At 38.8% G+C, this 19,813-nt stretch overlaps 1 protein-coding gene across 5 annotated transcripts in view; it reads left to right on the forward strand.

Moving 5' to 3' along the window:
- The window catches only part of TMCC1 (transmembrane and coiled-coil domain family 1), a 221,000-nt gene that overhangs the window by 148,961 nt on the left and 52,226 nt on the right, over positions 1-19,813 (forward strand). The window contains exon 1 of one of the 5 annotated variants that reach the window (XM_081247086.1): positions 458-645. The exons of the other annotated variants lie outside the window; for them this stretch is intronic. Coding sequence (XP_081103212.1) covers positions 619-645 — 27 coding nt within the window. The 5' untranslated portion in view covers positions 458-618. Of the gene's footprint in view, positions 1-457; positions 646-19,813 lie in introns of those variants that run through there. 5 annotated transcript variants of the gene reach the window in all.

The following is a 19,813-nucleotide window of genomic DNA, read 5'->3' on the forward strand; positions in this document are numbered from 1 at the left end:
GCTTTTTGGGTATATGTGAGAAATGAAGTTTTTTAACCATACCTTAAGTTCCAGCATGTATCTATTACCAGAAATATTTTTTCAGAATATTCTCCCTTCTTCCTTGTAAAGTCACAGAGAAGTTTTGGGGCTCTTCAGCTAGGTCACAGTGGCCAAAAGACTGTGCCTCCTCTTAGAATAGAATCGGTATATTATTTGTGTTACAAAACAAAGTAACCAATAGTTCTTCAAATTTCCCACTTCCTGTTCATTTCCTCCAGACACAAAATAGGTTTGAGGAAAAAAGTATTTTCCTGATGCTTTGAGCTGCCTGTGTTTGGGATTCAATGTATTTTGGGTGCTTATTGCTTAACTGGGCTGAAGATTATCTCATGTGACAGCATAGATCTCTTGTTTTGGAATTGCCATTACTTTCTAGAACAGCCACTCTGTACACTGGCCAACATGCCCTGGATCCTCTTGCTTCATATTACAGTGATACTGCTTTGTCAGGGTAGAATTCAGCCTCACAGGGCTGGTGTCAGTCTCTGCTGACCTCATGCCACAGTACAGCATGTTCAAATCTGGGAGAAACCCGAGGGTTATTCGACACATTCCTCCTCCTTCTCCCTCACAAGCATGGAACCCTCACTCTCCTCGGAAACCGTATGTTGTATATGTGTGTGTATCTGTCTTTTTAAAAAATCTCTTCCTTAATCTTATAATTCTACAGCTTTAAGTGGGGGCTGGTTGAATAGACAGACACAGGAAATGCTGTGAGCTGCTGAAACTTAGCATTTTTCAGCAGTAGATCTCAGCCACGGGTATTTGCTATTTTGGGTCTGACTTGTGTGAGACTGCAATAACTGAGAAGCATATTATGTGTTTCCTAGTTGTTCATTTTACCCATAGGTGTTTAGGCAGAATGCACAGGGTGTTCTTTGGCTGTTTGGTCATGCTCAGATCATACCAGAGTGTCCCCATTCTCCCGTATGATGGGCTGTTTCAGTGCAGAGTAAATGTCATCCTCACTCTCTCAGGCTAAATAGTTATCCAAAAATAAGTGTTTTCTTCAGTGAACAAAAGAGTTTCGTTTGCCTTTGGCAGCTTGGGAAAAGCTTGGGTTAAATTTGAAGATGCCAGGCATGCATAACAAATGAGAATTTGGATTAAAACCATTTGAAATATTTCTCACATTAAAAAAAAAAAAACGGTTCTTATTACTCAGCTACTTGTTTTCAGTGTATTTTTCCCGAAGACTTGGCAGTTTTCTGAACTGTAAAGCAGTATGCACGTATCTTGGTGCTAAGTTCATGTCTTCAGATCACCAGAGCAAGTCCCTGAGATACAGCTGGATGGGAGGGTGATCCAGCTTTATGCAACACAACCACCGTTTTCACATTTCATCCATAGTCATGCGTACAAAACCTTGCCTATAGCTTGATTTTACCATGGTTTTTTGGTGTTGGCTTTATAAATGATGCATAGATATTTTCTGAGATAAATGCTAAAGCAAAGCAGATTCTTTGTAGTTTTACCTGATTCTAAAGCTAACGTTTATTAATATTGTTTGGTGTGAGCCATTGGATTTAAGATCCAAACAGATTTTTCATGCTGAAGTTTGATATTAAATTACTCTTATTCCTTATGGTTGATAATTTAAATGCCAACTTTATTAACAGATTGTACCCCTGCTCTGTACTCTTTTTTTCTGTTGTTTGTTCTGTCTCTTGGATTTACACCCTGGCACATCTCTGTTTGTTCTGAGGTTATAAAAGGTCAGTTTACTTATCTATGTTTTATTAAGAATGCGAGCCCGGGTTGAATGGAGTGGTCCAAAGGAAAGAATTCATAGGTAAACCCTAAAAGGATAGGGTGTGGAGACTGATAGTAAAACAAAAGTTAACTCCTTTTTCACCATTATTGACAGTCCAAAAAGAGGAGGGAAACATAAAACATAATCTAAATATTTATAATTGATTTTATTTTCTCCATCTATTGCATTAATCCGTGAGTAGAGGAAATTTGCCAAAAGTGTATACTTAGTACCTGAGTGAATGATTATGTTTCCTTGCTTCACTACCCATGTCTCTGTCTCACTTCTCCAAACTATTCCTCAAATCTGGTGAACTAAAATACTCCTATTGAAACAATGATTAAAATGTTCAGAAATGAGGTACTTGCTCCAGTTTCTGAAATTCTTAATATGGCTATCTGGACACATCAAACTGCTCTAGATAGGGGTTTACACATAACCTCCTTGCATGAGGTTGCAACACACTTTGTGAAAGCTGCAGAATAAACATTTTGAAGGAAGAAAACTCTAGAGGGGAAAACATATCAGACTCTAGGAAATAAATGGAGAGTTTCAGGAAGTGGGATATTATAGAATGCATTGTATATATATTGAACTTATATTTATATTTTAAATACATAAGATAATATTCCCAGATGTTGACCAGTTTTAAAGATGAATAATTGCCTCTTTCCTTTCTTAATAACCCTGCAGCAGCACACATCTGTATAAGTTGCCTCGGTTTTCTGTACAAATGCACAGAAATTACAGTGACAGTTTAGAACATAGCATGTGTAATCCTTTGGTTCTGTATGGATGCTATCATTTAAACAATTGTTATTTACATTGGGCTGTCACTTTATTAAATGGTGAACTTTTGAAAGATAAAACAAAACCCCCCTCCCATCTAAACCCTCAAACTGCTGCTTGACCTAAATCTCATCCCTCCATAGGGCTCAGAATGCCACATAAAAGTCAGATTCCATAGGAACGATGCACAGTTCTGCCCACATTATTTTGTAATTGTGGGATTTCTTTTAAATTGAGTTTCATTCAAAAGAAACAGCTAGAATAGTGATTTGAATGGTGGATGAGAAGTGTACAGTAAGGCAGCAGAAGGAGACTGTTTCATGTTGCAGTGTTTCCCTCCTCCCAGTGCTCAAAATGCCTTCCTTCTCCTCATGAGAATGTTTTATATCCCTTAAGACTGTTAGAGGGAAAACAGGTCGAGAACTCTGACCTAATGCTTAAAAACATTTGTCATTGATTATTTTAATTCACGCCAGAAATTATTAAATGCCAGAGCTCCAGTATATCCTGTCTGAAAGAGAGGGTGGTATAGACCAATCATTTGTTCACTGAACAAACAATTATTGAGATTCTGCTGTATATCAGAGTTTGGGAGTTGAGATGGATTGTCTGCCCTCATGCAGCTTACATTCTAGTTGGGGAAGATGAAAATAAGTAATAAGCCTATTAAGTTAACTAGGAGTATGTTAGGTGTGGGCTATAAAATAATAAAGCTGGGAAAGGGAGATTGGAAGTGCTGGAGGCAGGCTGCCTCTTTTTTTTGGATAAATTTATCTATTTATTTATTTTTGGCTGCTTTGGGTCTTCGTTTCTGTACACGAGCTTTCTCTAGTTGCAGCAGGCGGGGGCTACTCTACGTTGTGGTGCACATGCTTCTCGTTCCAGTGGCTTCTCTTGTTGTAGAGCACGGGCTCTAAGGCGCAGGGGTTTCAGTAGTGTGGCACACAGGCTCAGTAGTTGTGGCTTGCGGGCTCTAGAGTGCAGGCTCAGGAGTTGTGGCACATGAGCTCATTGCTTCGTGGCATGTGGCATCTTCCCAGGCCAGGGCTCGAACCCGCATCTCCTGCATTGGCAGGCAGATTCTTAACCACTGCACCACCAGGGAAGTCCCTGGGCTGCCATTTTTAATTGGATAGTAAGTGTAAGCCTCATTAAAGAAGACATTTGAGGAAGGGCTTGAAAGAGGCAAGCAGGTTAGCCATACAGCTGTCTGAGCAATGAGCATTCCCAACAGAGGGTACAGAACAAAGACAAGAGTGTTCCTGATGGATACAAGGAATAGGAAAGAGGTTGGTGTGACTAGAGTAAGAATAAGGGAGTGTAGAGTGGTAGTAATTGGGGTGTCAGAGATGTAATCGAGTGCCTCAGTTATCTATTGCTGTATAACAAAGCACCCCAAAACTTAGTGACTTTAAACAACTATTTTATTTGCTCATAATTCTGTGAGTCAGGCATTTGGGCTGGGCTCAGTTAGGTGTTCTTGTGCTGGTCTTGCCTGGGGAGTCACTGTAGTTGTTAGGTGGTTCAAGACATGTTTGGCGGTTGGTACAGCTGAGCCTCTCTCCTGGTGGTACAAGGATTTTAGCCTGAACAGCTATAAGGATGGAGTTGTCATTGACTGAGCTGTAAAGCCTGCTGAAGGTCTCAGTATAGCAAGAGAAAGCAAGCCCCAGGCACAAACACTTTTCAAGTCTCTGCTTGTGTGACATTTGGTAATGTTTCACTGGGCCAAAACAAGTCCATGGCCAAACCTTGGACCTTATCATGGGTTGGAGAAATAGATTCCATCTCTTGATGGGAGGAATGGGAAAGTCAAATTGTAAAGGGAAGGGCATACTAGATTGGATGAATTTGTGCTATTAATCTGCCACACAGAGGGCCAAATCAGGTATGCCCCTGAAAGCCATTTTTAAGGACTAGTTTTCTCTTTGAGTATAAGGAGGACACACAGAAAAATTTAAGCAGGGGAGTGACGTGATTTGACTTAGATTTTTAAAGGATCATTCTGGCTGTTGTATCGAGAATAGATTATATGGCAACAAGGGAGACCAGTGAGGAGGCCATCGTAGTAATCCAGACGAGATATGATCATGGCTCAGACTAAAGTAGTAGAAGTGAAGATAATGAGAAGTATTTAGATTTTTGATATATTTTGAATGTAGAACCAACAGGATTTTCTGATGGATTGGCTATAAGAGAGAAATTGATGACTACAAGGATTTTAGCTTGAACAGCTGGAAGAATGGACTTGTCCTTGAGATAAAAAGTCTGCTGGTGGGGCAGGTTTTGTGGGAAAGAGGAAGAGTTCAGTTTGAGATGTCTATTAGATATCCAAGTGGGAATATCGAATAGACAGTTGACTGTATGCGACTGGAATTCAGGAGATGTCAAGACTGAAAATATAATTTAAGAAAGTATCACAATTAGATGATATTTAAAGTCATGAGACTAGGTGAAGTCATCGAGAGAGAATGAGTGTAAAGAAGAGAAGAGGAAAAAGCTCTGAGCCCTGAGCACTCCAGTTTGAGAAGTGGAAGAGGAGCCTGTGAGGGAGGAGGGAAATGAGAGTATGTGTACTGGAAGCCAACTATAGAAAGTCTTCATAGGAGGGGGGAAACATCAGCTGTGTCACATGCCACACTGATAGGTCAAGTAAGATGAGGACTAAGAACTTGTCTTTGGATTTAGTAATGTGACGATTATTGGTCACCTTGACAAAAGCTTTTTGATAGAATGAGATAAAATCCAGTTGAATGGCTTTGAGAATGGGAAGAGAGGAATTTGAAGACAGTGAGTTTTATACCATTTTTATGAGTTTTACTGTAATAAGGAGCAGAGAAGTAGGGAGTAAGTGGTAGAGGAAATGCAGTCAAAAAGAAATTTCTTTAAGGTGGGAGATGGAAAAAAATCATGCTGATAGGAAGAATTCAGTAGGGAGAAGAGAAAAATGATGTTTCTTTCATTTATAATATTTAACAAACTTCAGAGGCACTTGCATGTGTGGGCACTATTCAGAGCACTTTACAAATATGAACTCATTTAACATAAGAATGAAAACAGGGCTTCCCTGGTGGTGCAGTGGTTGAGAATCCGCCTGCCAACGCAGGGGACACAGGTTCGAGCCCTGGTCTGGGAAGATCCCACATGCCGCGGAGCAGCTAAGCCCGTGCGCCACAACTACTGAGCCTGCGCTCTAGAGCCTGCGAGCCACAACTACTGAGTCTGTGTGCCACAACTACTGAAGTCCGCGTACCTAGAGCCCGTGCTCCACAGCAAGAGAAGCCAAAGCAATGAGAAGCCCGCGCACCGCAACGAAGAGTAGCCCCAGCTCACGGCAACTAGAGAAAGCCTGTGCACAGCAACGAAGACCCAACGCAGACAAAAATAAATAATAATTTTTAAAAAAAAGAATGAAAACAGTGACTGGCCACTCAGTATAAAGTACTGTGGTGGGTGCTATAAGGAGTTCAGGGATGTGTAGGACACAGCCCTGACCTAAGGACTTGTGGTCTCTATTAGAAAATATAAAAGCTTGCAAAAAAATGAAAATAGAAAGGTAATATATAACAAAAAGGATACAGTTTAGAACTTCAGAGAAGGGAGATTACTTTTAGCTGGAGAGTAAGGAATGTCACTAATTTGATTCTAATTAAATAACAACAGGCCTTTAAACTAAAAGTAGGCTCATTTGGACCTAACTAAATTCATATACGTTTCACCTTGAGCGTGGACAGGAGTGTGTGTGTGTGTGTGTTACAAGGTGGAATGGGGACAGGGTTGGAGGTAGGAAGGAAAACATTTTTCTCTTCAATAAATAGTCTTAAGAGGTCTAATACAGAAAAGACAACCTCAGAGATGCTCCTTTCTAAATCACCATAATTGTCATCTTCTTGTTTATAGTCCTAACCTCCATATGTAAGGGGCGGGTTGGGGGTTGATGGCAAGGGAAGGGCACGAGCGCGCGTGTGAATGTGTATGTGTGTGTATGAGTATGAACTGCATGTGCATCTTCAGTACCTAAAGTACAGGGATTCCTCTACCAGTTAGATATATTTAGGAGCCTGTCTTTGATTTTTAAATAGTTTGGGGAACAATTCAGAATTCTTTTTCCAGACAAATAAAATAAGAAAAGTTGAGATATATAAGCCCAGGAAATACGATTAGAATATGTCCTTTCATTATTATCTGCTCTTAATGAAAAGTTTAGTGGTTGTTTTTTTTTTTTTTTTTTTTTAGATGTTGGGGGTAGGAGTTTATTAATTTATTTTATTTATTTTTGCTGTGTTGGGTCTTCGTTTCTGTGTGAGGGCTTTCTCTAGTTGTGGCAAGTGGGGGCCATTTTTCATCGCGCCGCGCGGGCCTCTCACTGTCAGGGCCTCTCTTGTTGCGGAGCACAGGCTCCAGATGCACAGACTCAGCAGTTGTGGCTCACGGGCCTAGTTGCTCTGCGGCATGTGGGATCTTCCCAGACCAGGGCTCGAACCCGTGTCCCCTGCATTGACAGGCGGATTCTCAACCACTGCGCCACCAGGGAAGCCCTTAGTGGTTGTTTGAAGTCTGAGGATAAATAGAGAATTCAGACTGTTTAGAATTGGTACTTGGGTGGAAGACAGTATTTTTTGTTAGGTAGAACCTTGTGAGGAAAAGTTTATACAGAATCATTCCTGGGGAGTGGAGAAGCCTAATTCAAGTTGGCTTTTTTTTTTTTTTTTTTTAGTGGTTCCTCATACATATTGTCTATTTGAAAGATCTAGGGACGTTTTAATTTAATCAGTCTAGGGACTGATTGCAAGTTCAAGGAAGATATTCTTTTTTTTTTTTTTTTTTGCGGTACGGGGGCCTCTCACTGTTGTGGCCTCTCCCGTCGCGGAGCACAGGCTCCGGACGCGCAGGCTCAGCGGCCACGGCTCACGGGCCCAGCTGCTCCACGGCATGTGGGATCTTCCCGGACTGGGGCACGAACCCGCGTCCCCTGCATCGGCAGGCGGACTTTCAACCACTGCGCCACCAGGGAAGCCCCCAAGGAAGAGATTCTTACGAGGGTCCCAAGGAGCTCACAGAAAAAGGAATATGCATGGTCAAATTACATATCAAATGATGGTCGTTTACCCGTAATTAAAAGAATGCAATTGATAATTAAAATGAGATCTTATATTCACTTATCAGATTAATTAAAATACAAAAAAGTTTGATACCTAGAGCTGACACAGTCATTCACCTACACTATGGGTAGTATTATAAATTGCTATAGTCTTTCTGGAGGACAACTTGGTAATTTCTATCAAAGTATTAAACATATACACTCTCTGATACACTGCTAGGTATTTACATTATCAGTATACGCAGAGAAGTTCACCGATAGATATATATAGAGAGAGAGGGAGAGGGAGAGTTTGTAATTTTAAAATGAGAAGAATATGTTTTGATGCCCAGTTGAAGTTCAACAATATTAAATATCTTTGACATCCCCTGCTGCGCCAAAGTGAAGCCTTCTTCCTTATTAGGGAATTGGATCCTATATCATCCTATTTTACAGTTATCCAGTGGGTTCACAGGAATTTTTTAAAGTGTCCTAGAGTTAAAGGCTTTTCGTTTATTCTGCTAATGGCCATCACTGGAGATGAGGTGTTCAGAAAGATCTAATACTCCAAGATAATTCTCACAAAAGAGCTATTAGGAACAGAATGGGCTACAGTAGGAAGCTGATAATTAGAAAACAAATCTTTAAGAAGTAAAGACTACATGGATTAGTATGTGAATGAAATGGGGGAGTGAGTAGTCTAGAGGAAGTTTACCATAATTCTGCATCTTCAGATAATTCTTTTATATATATATATTGGACTGTAGTTGATTTATAGTATTATGCAAGTTTCAAGTATATAACATAGTGATTCACAATTTTTAAGTTATACTTCATTTATAGTTATTATAAAATATTGGCATATTCCCTGTGCTCTACAATATATACTTGTAGCTTATTTATTTTATACATAGTAGTTTGTACCTCTTAATCCCCTCTCCCCATGGTGCCCCTTCCCCCTTCCCTCTCCTCTTTCCTTAACTGGTAACCAGTAGTTTGTTCTCTCTATTCAGATAATTCTTCTAATCTCTAAAAGCTCTGTTTTCATTTTGAAGAAGAGAACTGCCAACTAGGTCACAAAATTTGCAAGAGCAGTAGAGGAAGATGGAACTTTTATTACATACTTCTTCCTAAACTAATGCTGCTTTTACATTCTGCATCATTACATTTACATTTATCATACATACATTTTATCATACATGATTTATCAAATATAGGTTATTATATGAAACAATCTAATTTTTGTCTGTTTATCTTAGGTTTCCCCAGTACAAGCTCTGGTAAATTGCTTGCATCATTTGACTCACTGTTACTCTCCACTGAGTTAATTATATAAAAATTACCTCTGAGTTTTGGAGCTGGGTAGGGAGAAGTAGTAAAGCCAAGTGCAGGACATCCAGGTGGCAGCTGTTCATACCTCAAACAATGAGCAAGATCTAAAGACTATACTCAACTAATTATTTCTTTGGGGGCATGAAAGCAGGATTAGAGTAAGGCAGAACTCTTACTGGTTCTCACTGACCAGGTGGTTGTGGTTTTGACGATCAGAGTGAACATTTTCACCTTGGAGGCAAGGGTTCTAGACTGTAGTGCCACTAGAGCCTCAGTTGTCTCTAAAAAGGAGAATAATATCAGCCAGAGGCTGAGGCTCAAGAGACCTGGTTTATAGTCCCAGCCCAACCACAACTAGATAGGAACTTGGGGATTCAATTAACATGCAAGAGCTTTTATTCCTCACCTGTAAAATAAGACTATTTCACAAGATAACCTCTCAAGATCTTTAGATTTTAGCAGATTCAGAATTTACAGGTACAGACATGTATAGATTGATTTTAAAAATAAAGTAACACATTTTCCTATGACTCAGAAATGGACAGAGACACAGGTCTCAAACTTAGCATATTTTCTCTTTCTAGTTCATTAGATTTAAAAAGCAATTTCTTAACTGATTATTTTTCTTTGATTACAAAGTACTCATAGAAGTTCAATGAGGGATTTTACTGGACTTAAACTAGAACTACTAGTATATAGGAAAATCTGGATTTCGACAAAGCCTTATAACTTTGGGTAGGGTGATTATTTACTTTCAAAAGCAGTCATTCTAGATTCCTTTAAATAGCCGCTTTTAAGTCCAGTATAATATTTTTAAATGTAATAAATATCATTCTATATGTAAATCCTTAATTTGCACATTATTTTGCTGAAACAAAATCTGCCTTAAGTGAGAATAGCATACCTTAATTTACATGAGATTAATCTCTGTAGCCTACCAATTAATAAATAGAAATTTAAAATTAATTAAAAAATGTACAGTGAAATGGGTGTAACCATATGGTGTATATATGTACTTTAAACATTTACTTGATCCAAAGTTTCTAAAACACTGAGAGTCTTAAGGTAAAACTGTAATGCTTCAGGTTTTTTTTTTTTCTTTTTTTTTGGCTCCCTGTCGGGAACTGAACTCAGTTTTCTTATTAATGTTAAAATTAGGTGTACAAAGGTATTTTCTGGTTGCTATTAATTCTTTGAAAAATAGACAAATTTTCAGCTTCCTTAGCATTAAATTGTTACTATTAAAGACCAGTGGTTAGGAGTACATAAATAAGTACTTTACAAAAGAAGCCCTAGTTCCTAGGGCATTCGATTTTCTAAGTTTAATTACCCTAGATTAAACTCATTTCCTTTTTTAATAGGATTACTGTAGTAGTAGGGATATTCTGAAGACATAGGATATCTAGATTTCAGCAGTACATTAAAAAAATTTTTTAATTAATTAATTTATTTTTGGCTGCATTGGGTCTTGGCTTCTCTGCATGGGCTTTCTCTAGTTGCTGTGAGCGGGGGCTACTCTTTGTTGCGGTGTGCAGGCTTCTCATTGCAGTATCTTCTCTTGTAGAGCACAGGCTCTAGGCACGCGGGCTTCAGTAGTTGTGGCTCGCGGGCTCTAGAGTGCAGGCTCGGTAGTTGTGGCACACAGGCTTAGTTGCTCCGCGGCATGTGGGGTCTTCCCGGAACAGGGATTGAACCCGTGTCCCCTGCATTGGCAGACAGATTCTAAACCACTGCGCCACCAGGGAAGCCCCAGCAGTACATTTAAGAGATTTTTTCATATCTTTTGAGGGGGAAATTATAACTGATTATTCATAACTGAGTAAGTGAATGAATGAGTGAAAAGAGTTCTAAAATATCATCCTGGAACACAGTCTCTGACGAATTGTTGCAATTTGCTTCCTGTCCTTTTCAACCTCTTCATTAATCCTTGGCTAAAGACATTGCCATGCTTAGAGTTGAAGATGTCAAGCAGCTGAGAAGAATAATTTAAATTTTGAGCTGTAAAGTTGGAATCCAGTGGTATTCTCAGACGTAAAGCATAAGTCACCACATTATGTGATTTATGGAGAGGTCAGCTGTTCTTAACACCATTTTCAATTAAAGAGAAAGCAAACACAGGGACTAAATTAGATGCTGTGACTAGGTTCTCTAGCAGATCTCTTAACTCAAAGTAATTTAGATACTGTGGGATCTTACCTAGTGGGTAAGATCTTAATTAACCTAAATCAGACAAAGCTCTTGTTACATTGCAATACATTTTAATTAGATTGTCTTGGGAATTCCCTGGCGGTCCAGTGGTTAGGACTTGGTGCTTTCACTGCCAGGGCCTGGGTTCAGTCCCTGGTCAGGGAACTAAGATCCCACAAGCTGTGCGGCTCAGCCAAAGGAAAAAAAAAAAAAAAAAAAAACAGGTTGTCTTAGTCATTCTTTGAAATTAAAATTCTAGAAAAGATGCATTATTAATATTACCTTAATATTAGGATGTTATAACTGAAACATTGTTGTTGATATACTTACAACATAAAACACCCTGAGAGAAAACAGAGTTCCCAGTAGTTGAAAAGAATAAGAGAGATGCTTAACAATATCCCCATCTCAGTTTTGTTTACAAGGAGCCACTAAGAACAAAGAACATTTGTTATCAGTTGATCATGGGCAGATTTGTCTATTAAAGTTTTCCCCTTAATGTGCAAGAGAAAGCACTAAGTTATTAGGAATTTTAATTAGGACTTTTCCTTTCCAGCTCCCTAGATTAATTGTCTACAAATTCTATAATACCCTATGAAGCCTTAGCAATCATCTAAACTTTAAAGTTAATTTTAACTTTAAAATGTTTTGAAAATTAGTTTTTATCAAATCATTAGGAGATAGAAGTAATTTTGTCAGAAAATATTCATGGGAAGATAGAAAATGTTTTTTTCCTGAGTGACTGCCAAAGTCAAGAACAAACTAGAGGCAGTTCCATATTGATTTTCTAAATGATGGCTTAGAAACAGAGATCTTCCATATTTATTGCTTCTTAGTCTTATGTGAGAAATTTGTCTCCTCATTTTAATTGTGGGTGCTTTCACTTAATCATGGGGTAAACTATCTTTTACGGTCTGTTACAACTCTGGCTTGGAATTCTGTGGAGAAAAAAAATCTGTAACTCTACCTTTTATGTGGTTGTAGAATATCAGAAACTAACTCAATCCTTAGAGGACTAAAATTAATTCATAAGCAAACACTGTCTAGCAATCAGAGGTGGCTCTGTAAAACACTGAATGCAAAAAAAATGGAGGATTCCAATTCAGAAACCAGCCACAACTATCTGTAGATTTAAATAGCATAAACATGTATTTGAGTTGATATGATTTATATTCTTATTTCTTATGGATTCATTCAACAGACATTTATTGAGCCTACATTGTCTGCCTGGTCCTGGAGAACCAGAAGCAAATGTAGGCCCCACCATATGTATCCCCCTTCTTTTATGTAATTATAAATAAATTGGTCTCATAACTTTTAGGGAGCCTTACTTTATGAGTAGTTTCACTGGGACCCCAGGTTGTTGACCTGTGGCTGTAAGTCCTTATTTCACTGTTACCATAGTGAAATTACAGAGTTTAGTGATAGCCTGTGTTAATTAACCCTTCAGATACTATAGCAAACCTACATGTAGTCTAACGGAATACAGAAACCTCAGAACAGGGTTTCCTCTCTCTTCTGTGAATACATCATTTTATTGTTACATTAGATTTTTTTTTGGAAGTATTTCAAATAGGTTGAGCCTAAGGAAATTAGGCCAGTGAACATGATGGCATTTATTACTGGATTCTGACAAGTAAATTCAAGATTGAGGGCTTACAGATATTTAATGAATGAACCATATTTCATGAAAATTCTTGAATTGTAAAGTTCAGGTGTCCAGGAACTTATTAACTCCTACCCCACCTCCACCTCTCCACCCCACTGGCCACCCTGGCTTTTGGAAATGTAAGAGAGGGTATTTTGGTTGTCGCAAAGATGTGGAGAGGGGAGTGATTCTGGCTTTAGTGAATAGAGCCCATGGATGACATAATGGCCAAAATGTCAGGAATAACCCTGGTTGGAAGCGGAGTAACCCTGGTTGGAAGCAGAGTCCCCAGGCATATTTCATCTCCCTCTGCCCTTCCCTCTTCTTTTCTTTTCTCACTAGAAAGGAAGAACCCCAGCAGTATGGATATTAGGGGTAGCAGTATGCTGTTAGCACCCTGGTGCTCTTGTCACGGCACTTATTTGGTGCCATTGCCTCTTTTACATCTAAGATATTTTTCTGAGGAAACATTGATGTCTAAATTAGTATCTAAAGTGCTCAACATCGCTAGTTATTAGAGAAATGCAAATCAAAACTACAATGAGGTACCACCTCATACCAGTCAGAATGGCCATCATTAAAAGTCTACAAATAACAAATGCTGGAGAGGGTGTGCAGAAAAGGGAACTCTCCTATACTGTTGACAGGAATGTAAACTGGTGCAGCCACTATGGAAAACAGTATGGAGATTCCTTAAAAAATTAAAAAGAGAGTTGCTGGACTTCCCTGGTGGCGCAGTGGTTAAGAATCTGCTTGCCAATGCAGGGGACACGGGTTCAAGCCCTAGTCGGGGAAGATCCCATGTGCCACGGAGCAACTAAGCCCGTATGCCACAAGCCACTAGTACTGAGCCCACACGCCACAACTACTGAAGCCTGCATGCCTAGAGCCCGTGCTCCGCAACAAGAGAAGCTACCGCAATGAGAAGCCCGTGCACCACAACGAAGAGCAGCCCCCACTCACTGCAACTAGAGAAAGCCCACACGCAGCAACAAAGACCCAATGCAGCCATAAATTAATTAATTAATTAATTTTTAAAAAATAGAGTTGTCATATGATTGCACTCCTGGGCACATATCCAGAAAAAACTCTAATTTGGAAAGATACGTGCACCCCAGTGTTCATACCAGCACTATTTACAATAGCCAAGACATGGAAGCAACCTAAATGTCCACTGACAGATGAATTGATAAAGAAGATGTGGCATAGATACACAGTGTCAATACTACTCAGCAATAAAAAAGGAAATAATGTCATTTGCAACAACGTAGATGGGCCTAGAGATGATCATACTAAGTGAAGTAAGACAGAAAGACAAATACCATATGATATCACTTATATGTGGAATCTAAACTGTGACACAAATGAACTTATTTACAAAACAGAAACAGACTCACAGACATAGAAAAGAAACATGGTTACCAGGGGGAAAGGGGGTGGGGGTGGGGATAAATTAGGAGTTAGGGATTAGCAGGTACAAACTACGATATATAAAATAGATAAACAGCAAGGTCCTACTGTATAGCACAGGAAACTGTATTCAATATCCTGAAATAAACCATAATAGAATAGAATATGAAAAAGAATATATATAACTGAATCGCTTTGCTGTACACCATAAGCTAACACAACATTGTAAATCAACTCTACATCAATTAAAAATTTTTTTAATATAAATAAATTAGTATCTGAAGGGACATTAATTCTCTATACTTTTTATATTAGAACATATTTATTGACCCCAGTAGAAGGTGTGCATTATCTTCCTTATTTTCTTCCTTTTCCCCTCTGTGATTATAATCATAAGTATACTATTGCTGTGTATGTATCTCTTGTATATACATTGATTGCAGTTCATTGAAGTGAGTTCATTGGAGGGAGTTGTTTCCTAATTTCAGCTTAGTGAGCCTGTGCTTGTGATATTTTCAGGAGCAGTACAGATTCTCATTCAGCCACTTTGACTACTATAAACCTAATGTGAGTTTGGAATTTAGAAGTTAGTTGCTTTGACCTCAGCAAGACTTGTTCACTTATACGCTGTTCCTATTTAATGTAAGCACACTTGGGCCAAAGAACATGTAAATATTTGGCTTCGTATTTGTCATCTTACATTAAATGTTGACATTAGTTAATAGAAGTATCTCTAGGAGATCCTTTTCTTTGGATCAGAATTCCAGCTTCACTTTTTTTTAAGGGAACGCTATTTATTTATTTATTTATTTTTGGCTGTGTTGGGTCCCCGTTTCTGTGCGAGGGCTTTCTCTAGTTGCGGCGAGCGGGGGCCACTCTTCATCGCGGTGCGCGGGCCTCTCACTGTCGCGGCCTCTCTTGTTGCGGAGCACGGGCTCCGGATGCGCAGGCTCAGTAGTTGTGGCTCACGGGCCCAGCCGCTCCGCACCATGTGGGATCTTCCCAGACCAGAGCTCGAACCCGCGTCTCCTGCACTGGCAGGTGGATTCTCAACCACTGCGCCACCAGGGAAGCCCCAGCTTCACTTTCTTTCTAACCATTTCTAAATGATTATCTTTTCATTATTGCAATTCAAAATATCTAAATTTGAATTCATAATTGTCTTTCCTAAAACTAATCTGTTTTTCATCTTCCTTATTGCATCATCACTCTCAGACTGGAAACTTGGGCCTCATCTTTTTTTTTAATTTAACTTTAAAAAGTTTTTTTATTGGAATATAGTTGATTTACAATGTTGTGTTAGTTTCAGGTGTACAGCAAAGTGAGTCAGTTATACATATACATATATCCACTCTTTTTTAGATTCTTTTCCCGTATAGGGGCCTCATCTTTATTCATTCTTCTCTTTCATCTCCAATATGTAGTCAACAAATCCTATTGGTTCCTTCTTCAGAAGAATCACTAGGCCTTTCTTTCACATTTCCTCTGCCACTACTTTACTCCAATCCTTATCATGTTTCACTAAGAACACCTCTAGTTTCTCACCTCTGTTCAAGCTTTTGACTTCTCAGGTTAAAACTACCAAAGTAGGGCTTCCTTGGTGGCGCAGTGGTTGAGAGCCTGCCTGCCGATGCAGGGGACACGGGTTCGAGCCCTGGTCCGGGAAGATCCCACATGCCGCAGGGCGGCTGGGCCCATGAGCCATGGCTGCTGAGCCTGCGCGTCTGGAGCCTGTCCTCCGCAACGGGAGAGGCCACAACAGTGAGAGGCCTGCGTACCCCCCCCCAAAAAATAATAAAAAACTACCAAAGTAGATGGCAGAATGCGTTAAGACATAATGTCTCGGGAAAAAACAGGAGACAGGTGAATATTTACTCTGAGATCATCTAATCTGCAACAGAGTAAAATTTATCTTTGTCTTTTGTCCTAAATTTTCACTTTTCCCAGAGTTTTACTTACTCATTTATTCCTCCATTTAATAAATATTTAATAGTATTTATTAAGTATATGTTCTGGTGTAAATAGCTAAATATTGTATTTATTGTCTTCATTTTCCTTTGACAATTCATCTGTTGTCTTCAATTATCCTATTTATGCTTTCTCTAGTTTTTCAACCTCAACCTTGCAAGCTCTAGTCCTATTTCTTAGGTACTAAACCTTGATTCATTTTAAGCTCCATAAATCACACAAGTCCCAAAACTGATGGATGGCAAAGCAAGGACTCAACTCCATCTCTTCTACAGACCAGCAGCCTTCCAACCGCATCTTATTAATATAATAAGGCCTGTTGTCTAAGCTTAATGACATGAAACAATAGAATGCTATAATGTGATGGTATCTGAAGAGAAAGGGCAAAGGAATGAGAAATTGGCCCTTAAATTGTTTTTTTATAACAAACTTTAAGAAGTTTGGAAGGCATTATATTCCCGTAAGTAGCCAGTTAATAGTGTACGTGTCTTCAACTTGCTTCCTACTCCTTCTTGGTTGTATTTTTATTTTGCTATTCTTTTTTTTGGGCCTCTCACTGTTGTGGCCTCTCCCGTTGCGGAACACAAGCTCCGGACGCATAGGCTCAGCGGCCATGGCTCACGGGCCCAGCCGCTCCATAGCATGTGGGATCTTCCCGGACCGGGGCTCGAACCCGTGTCCCCTGCAACGGCAGGCAGACTCTCAACCACTGCGCCACCAGGGAAGCCCTATTTTGCTATTCTTAAAGAATAATTGAAACCACTAGGGCTGTATGCAGTTTAGTGGGAAATTAAACAACAAAGAACAATGAAGCCACGTTATTTAAAAATGTAATAGCTTCATATCTTCCCCTGCCGAAGCCATCTATGGCTAGTAAGATTTTGGAAAGAATAAATTGAGTCAATCCTTGTTCTTCTCACATGGACTTGAACTAGCCCTCAAAAGCCATTTTCTTGCTCTTTTAGCAATTTTTATATTTTCTGAGAATGTGAAAAATGCGTTTGTTTTTTTATTCCTGAGAGCCCAGTATGGTCTGTTCTTCACCTGTGATTGGAAGGTATAAAATAGATATTAAGTAAGGATTTTCAGTAGATGGCTTATGTAGATCTGACATTCATGGAGCATAGCAAGAAAACAGCTCCTTACTGTGGCGAGTAACATTTTCTAAAACAATATAGCATTACCTATGTATTTCCTCCAAGTGGTAGTTTCTCAGACAGAGAATATGCTTGAACACATTCTAATGGTTTACCGTATACTTTTGAAATTTGAGTTGTTTTATTTTGCCTTTTTTATTAACTTTTATTGGAATATGGTTGCTTTACAATGTTGTGTTAGTCTCCACTGCGCAACAAAATGAATCAGCCATATACATACAGATATCCCTTCCCTTTTGGACTTCCTTCCCATTTAGGTTACCACAGTGCATTCCCAGTTCCTCCCACCCCACCCCTTTCCTCCTTGGTATCTGTACATTTGTTCCCTACATCTATGTCTCTATTTCTGCTTTGCCAATAAGATCATCTATACCATTTTTCTAGGTTCCACATATATGCGTTATTATACGATATTTGCTTTTCTCTTTCTGACTTACTTCACTCTGTGTGACACTCTCTAAGGCCATCCATTGTCTCTACAAATGACCCAATTTCATTCTTTTTATGGCTGAGTAATATTCCATTGTATATATGTACCACATCTTCTTTATCCATTCCTCTGTTGATAGACATTTAGGTTGCTTCCATGTCCTGCCTATTGTAAATAGTGCTGCTGTGAACATTGGGGTGCATGTGGTTTTTTGAATTATGGTTTTCTCTGGGTATATGCCCAGGAATGGGATTGTTGGGTCATATGGTAGTTCTGTGTTTAGTTTTTTAAGGAACCTCCATATTCTCTTCCATAGTGGCTGTATCAATTTACATTCCCACCAACAGTGTATGAGGGTTCCCTTTTCTCCACACCCTCTCCAGAGTTTATTGTTTGTAGATTTTTTTGAAGGTGGCCATTCTGACCGGTGTGAGGAGATGCCTCATTGTATTTTTGATTTGCATTCCTCTAATAATTAGTGATGTTGAACATCTTTTCATGTGTTTGTTGGCCATCTGTATATCTTCTTTGGAGAAATGTCTATTTAGGTCTTCTGCCCATTTTTGGATTGGGTTGTTTGTTTTTTTGGTTTTGAGCTGTATGAGCTGCTTGTATATTTTGGAGATTAATCCTTTGTCTGTTGTTTAATTTGCAAATATTTTCTCCCATTCTGAGGGTTGTCTTTTCATCTTGTTTATGGTTTCCTTTGCTGTGCAAAAGCTTTTAAGATTCATTAGGTCCCATTTGTTTATTTTTGTTTTTATTTCCCTTTCTCTAGGAGGTGGGTCCAAAAGGATCTTGCTGTGATTTATGTCATAGAGTGTTCTGCCTATGTTTCTAGTGTCTGGCCTTACATTTAGGTCTTTAATCCATTTTGAGTTTATTTTTGTGTATGGTGTTAGGGAGTGTTCTAATTTCATTCTTTTACATGTAGCTGTCCAGTTTTCCCAGCACCACTTATTGAAGAGGCTGTCTTTTCTCCATTGTATATTTTTGCCTTCTTTGTTGTAGATTAGGTGACCATAGGTGTGTGGGTTTATCTATGGGCTTTCTATCCTGTTCCATTAATTTGTATTTGTTTTTGTGCCAGTGCCATACTGTCTTGTAGCTTTATAGTATAGTCTGAAGTCAGGGAGCCTGATTCCTGCAGCGCTGTTTTTCTTTCTCAAGATCGCTTTGGCTATTCAGGGTCTTTTGTGTTTCCAAAGAAATTGTAAAATTTTCTGTTCTAGTTCTGTAAAGAATGCCATTGGTAATTTGATAGGGATTGCATTGAATCTGTAGATTGCTTTGGGTAGTATAGTCATTTTGACAATATTGATTCTTCCAATCCAAGAACATGGTGTATCTCTCCATCTGTTTGTGTCATCTTTGATTTCTTTCATCAGTATCTTATAGTTTTCTATGTACAGGTCTTTTGCCTCCTTAGGTAGGTTTATTCCTGGGTATTTTATTCTTTTTGTTGCAATGGTAAATGGGATTGTTTCCTTAATTTCTCTTTCTGCCCTTTCGTTGTTAGTGTATAGGAATGCAAGAGATTTCTGTGTATTAATTTTATATGCTGCAACTTTACCAAATTCATTGATTAGCTCTAGTAGTTTTCTGGTGGCATCTTTAGGCTTTTCTATGTATAGTATCATGTCATGCCTTTTTTTTTTTTTTTTTTAACATTGAAGGTATGATCTGGGATTAGAGGAAATGGGGAATTACTGCTTACTGAGTACAGTTTTAGTTTTGGATGATGAAAAATTTCTGGAAATAGATAATGGCAGTGGTTCCACAACATTGTGAATGTACTAATGTCACTGAATTGTACACTTAAAAATGGTTGAAATGGTAAATTTTGTGTTTTGTATATATTACCTCAATAAAGAAAAACATTTTTTGAAAAACACTGAAGGTATGACCTCACTTAGAAAAGAAAACTGAAATCAACCTGGTCCCACTAAAGGCTATATTTGTTCTTCCTCATAAGCCTGCTATTTTGAAAATGTTTGTTTACAAACAACATATATTA

Source organism: Mesoplodon bidens (assembly GCF_964165515.1).
Source record: "Mesoplodon bidens genome assembly, chromosome: 10".
NCBI lineage: Eukaryota > Metazoa > Chordata > Mammalia > Artiodactyla > Ziphiidae > Mesoplodon > Mesoplodon bidens.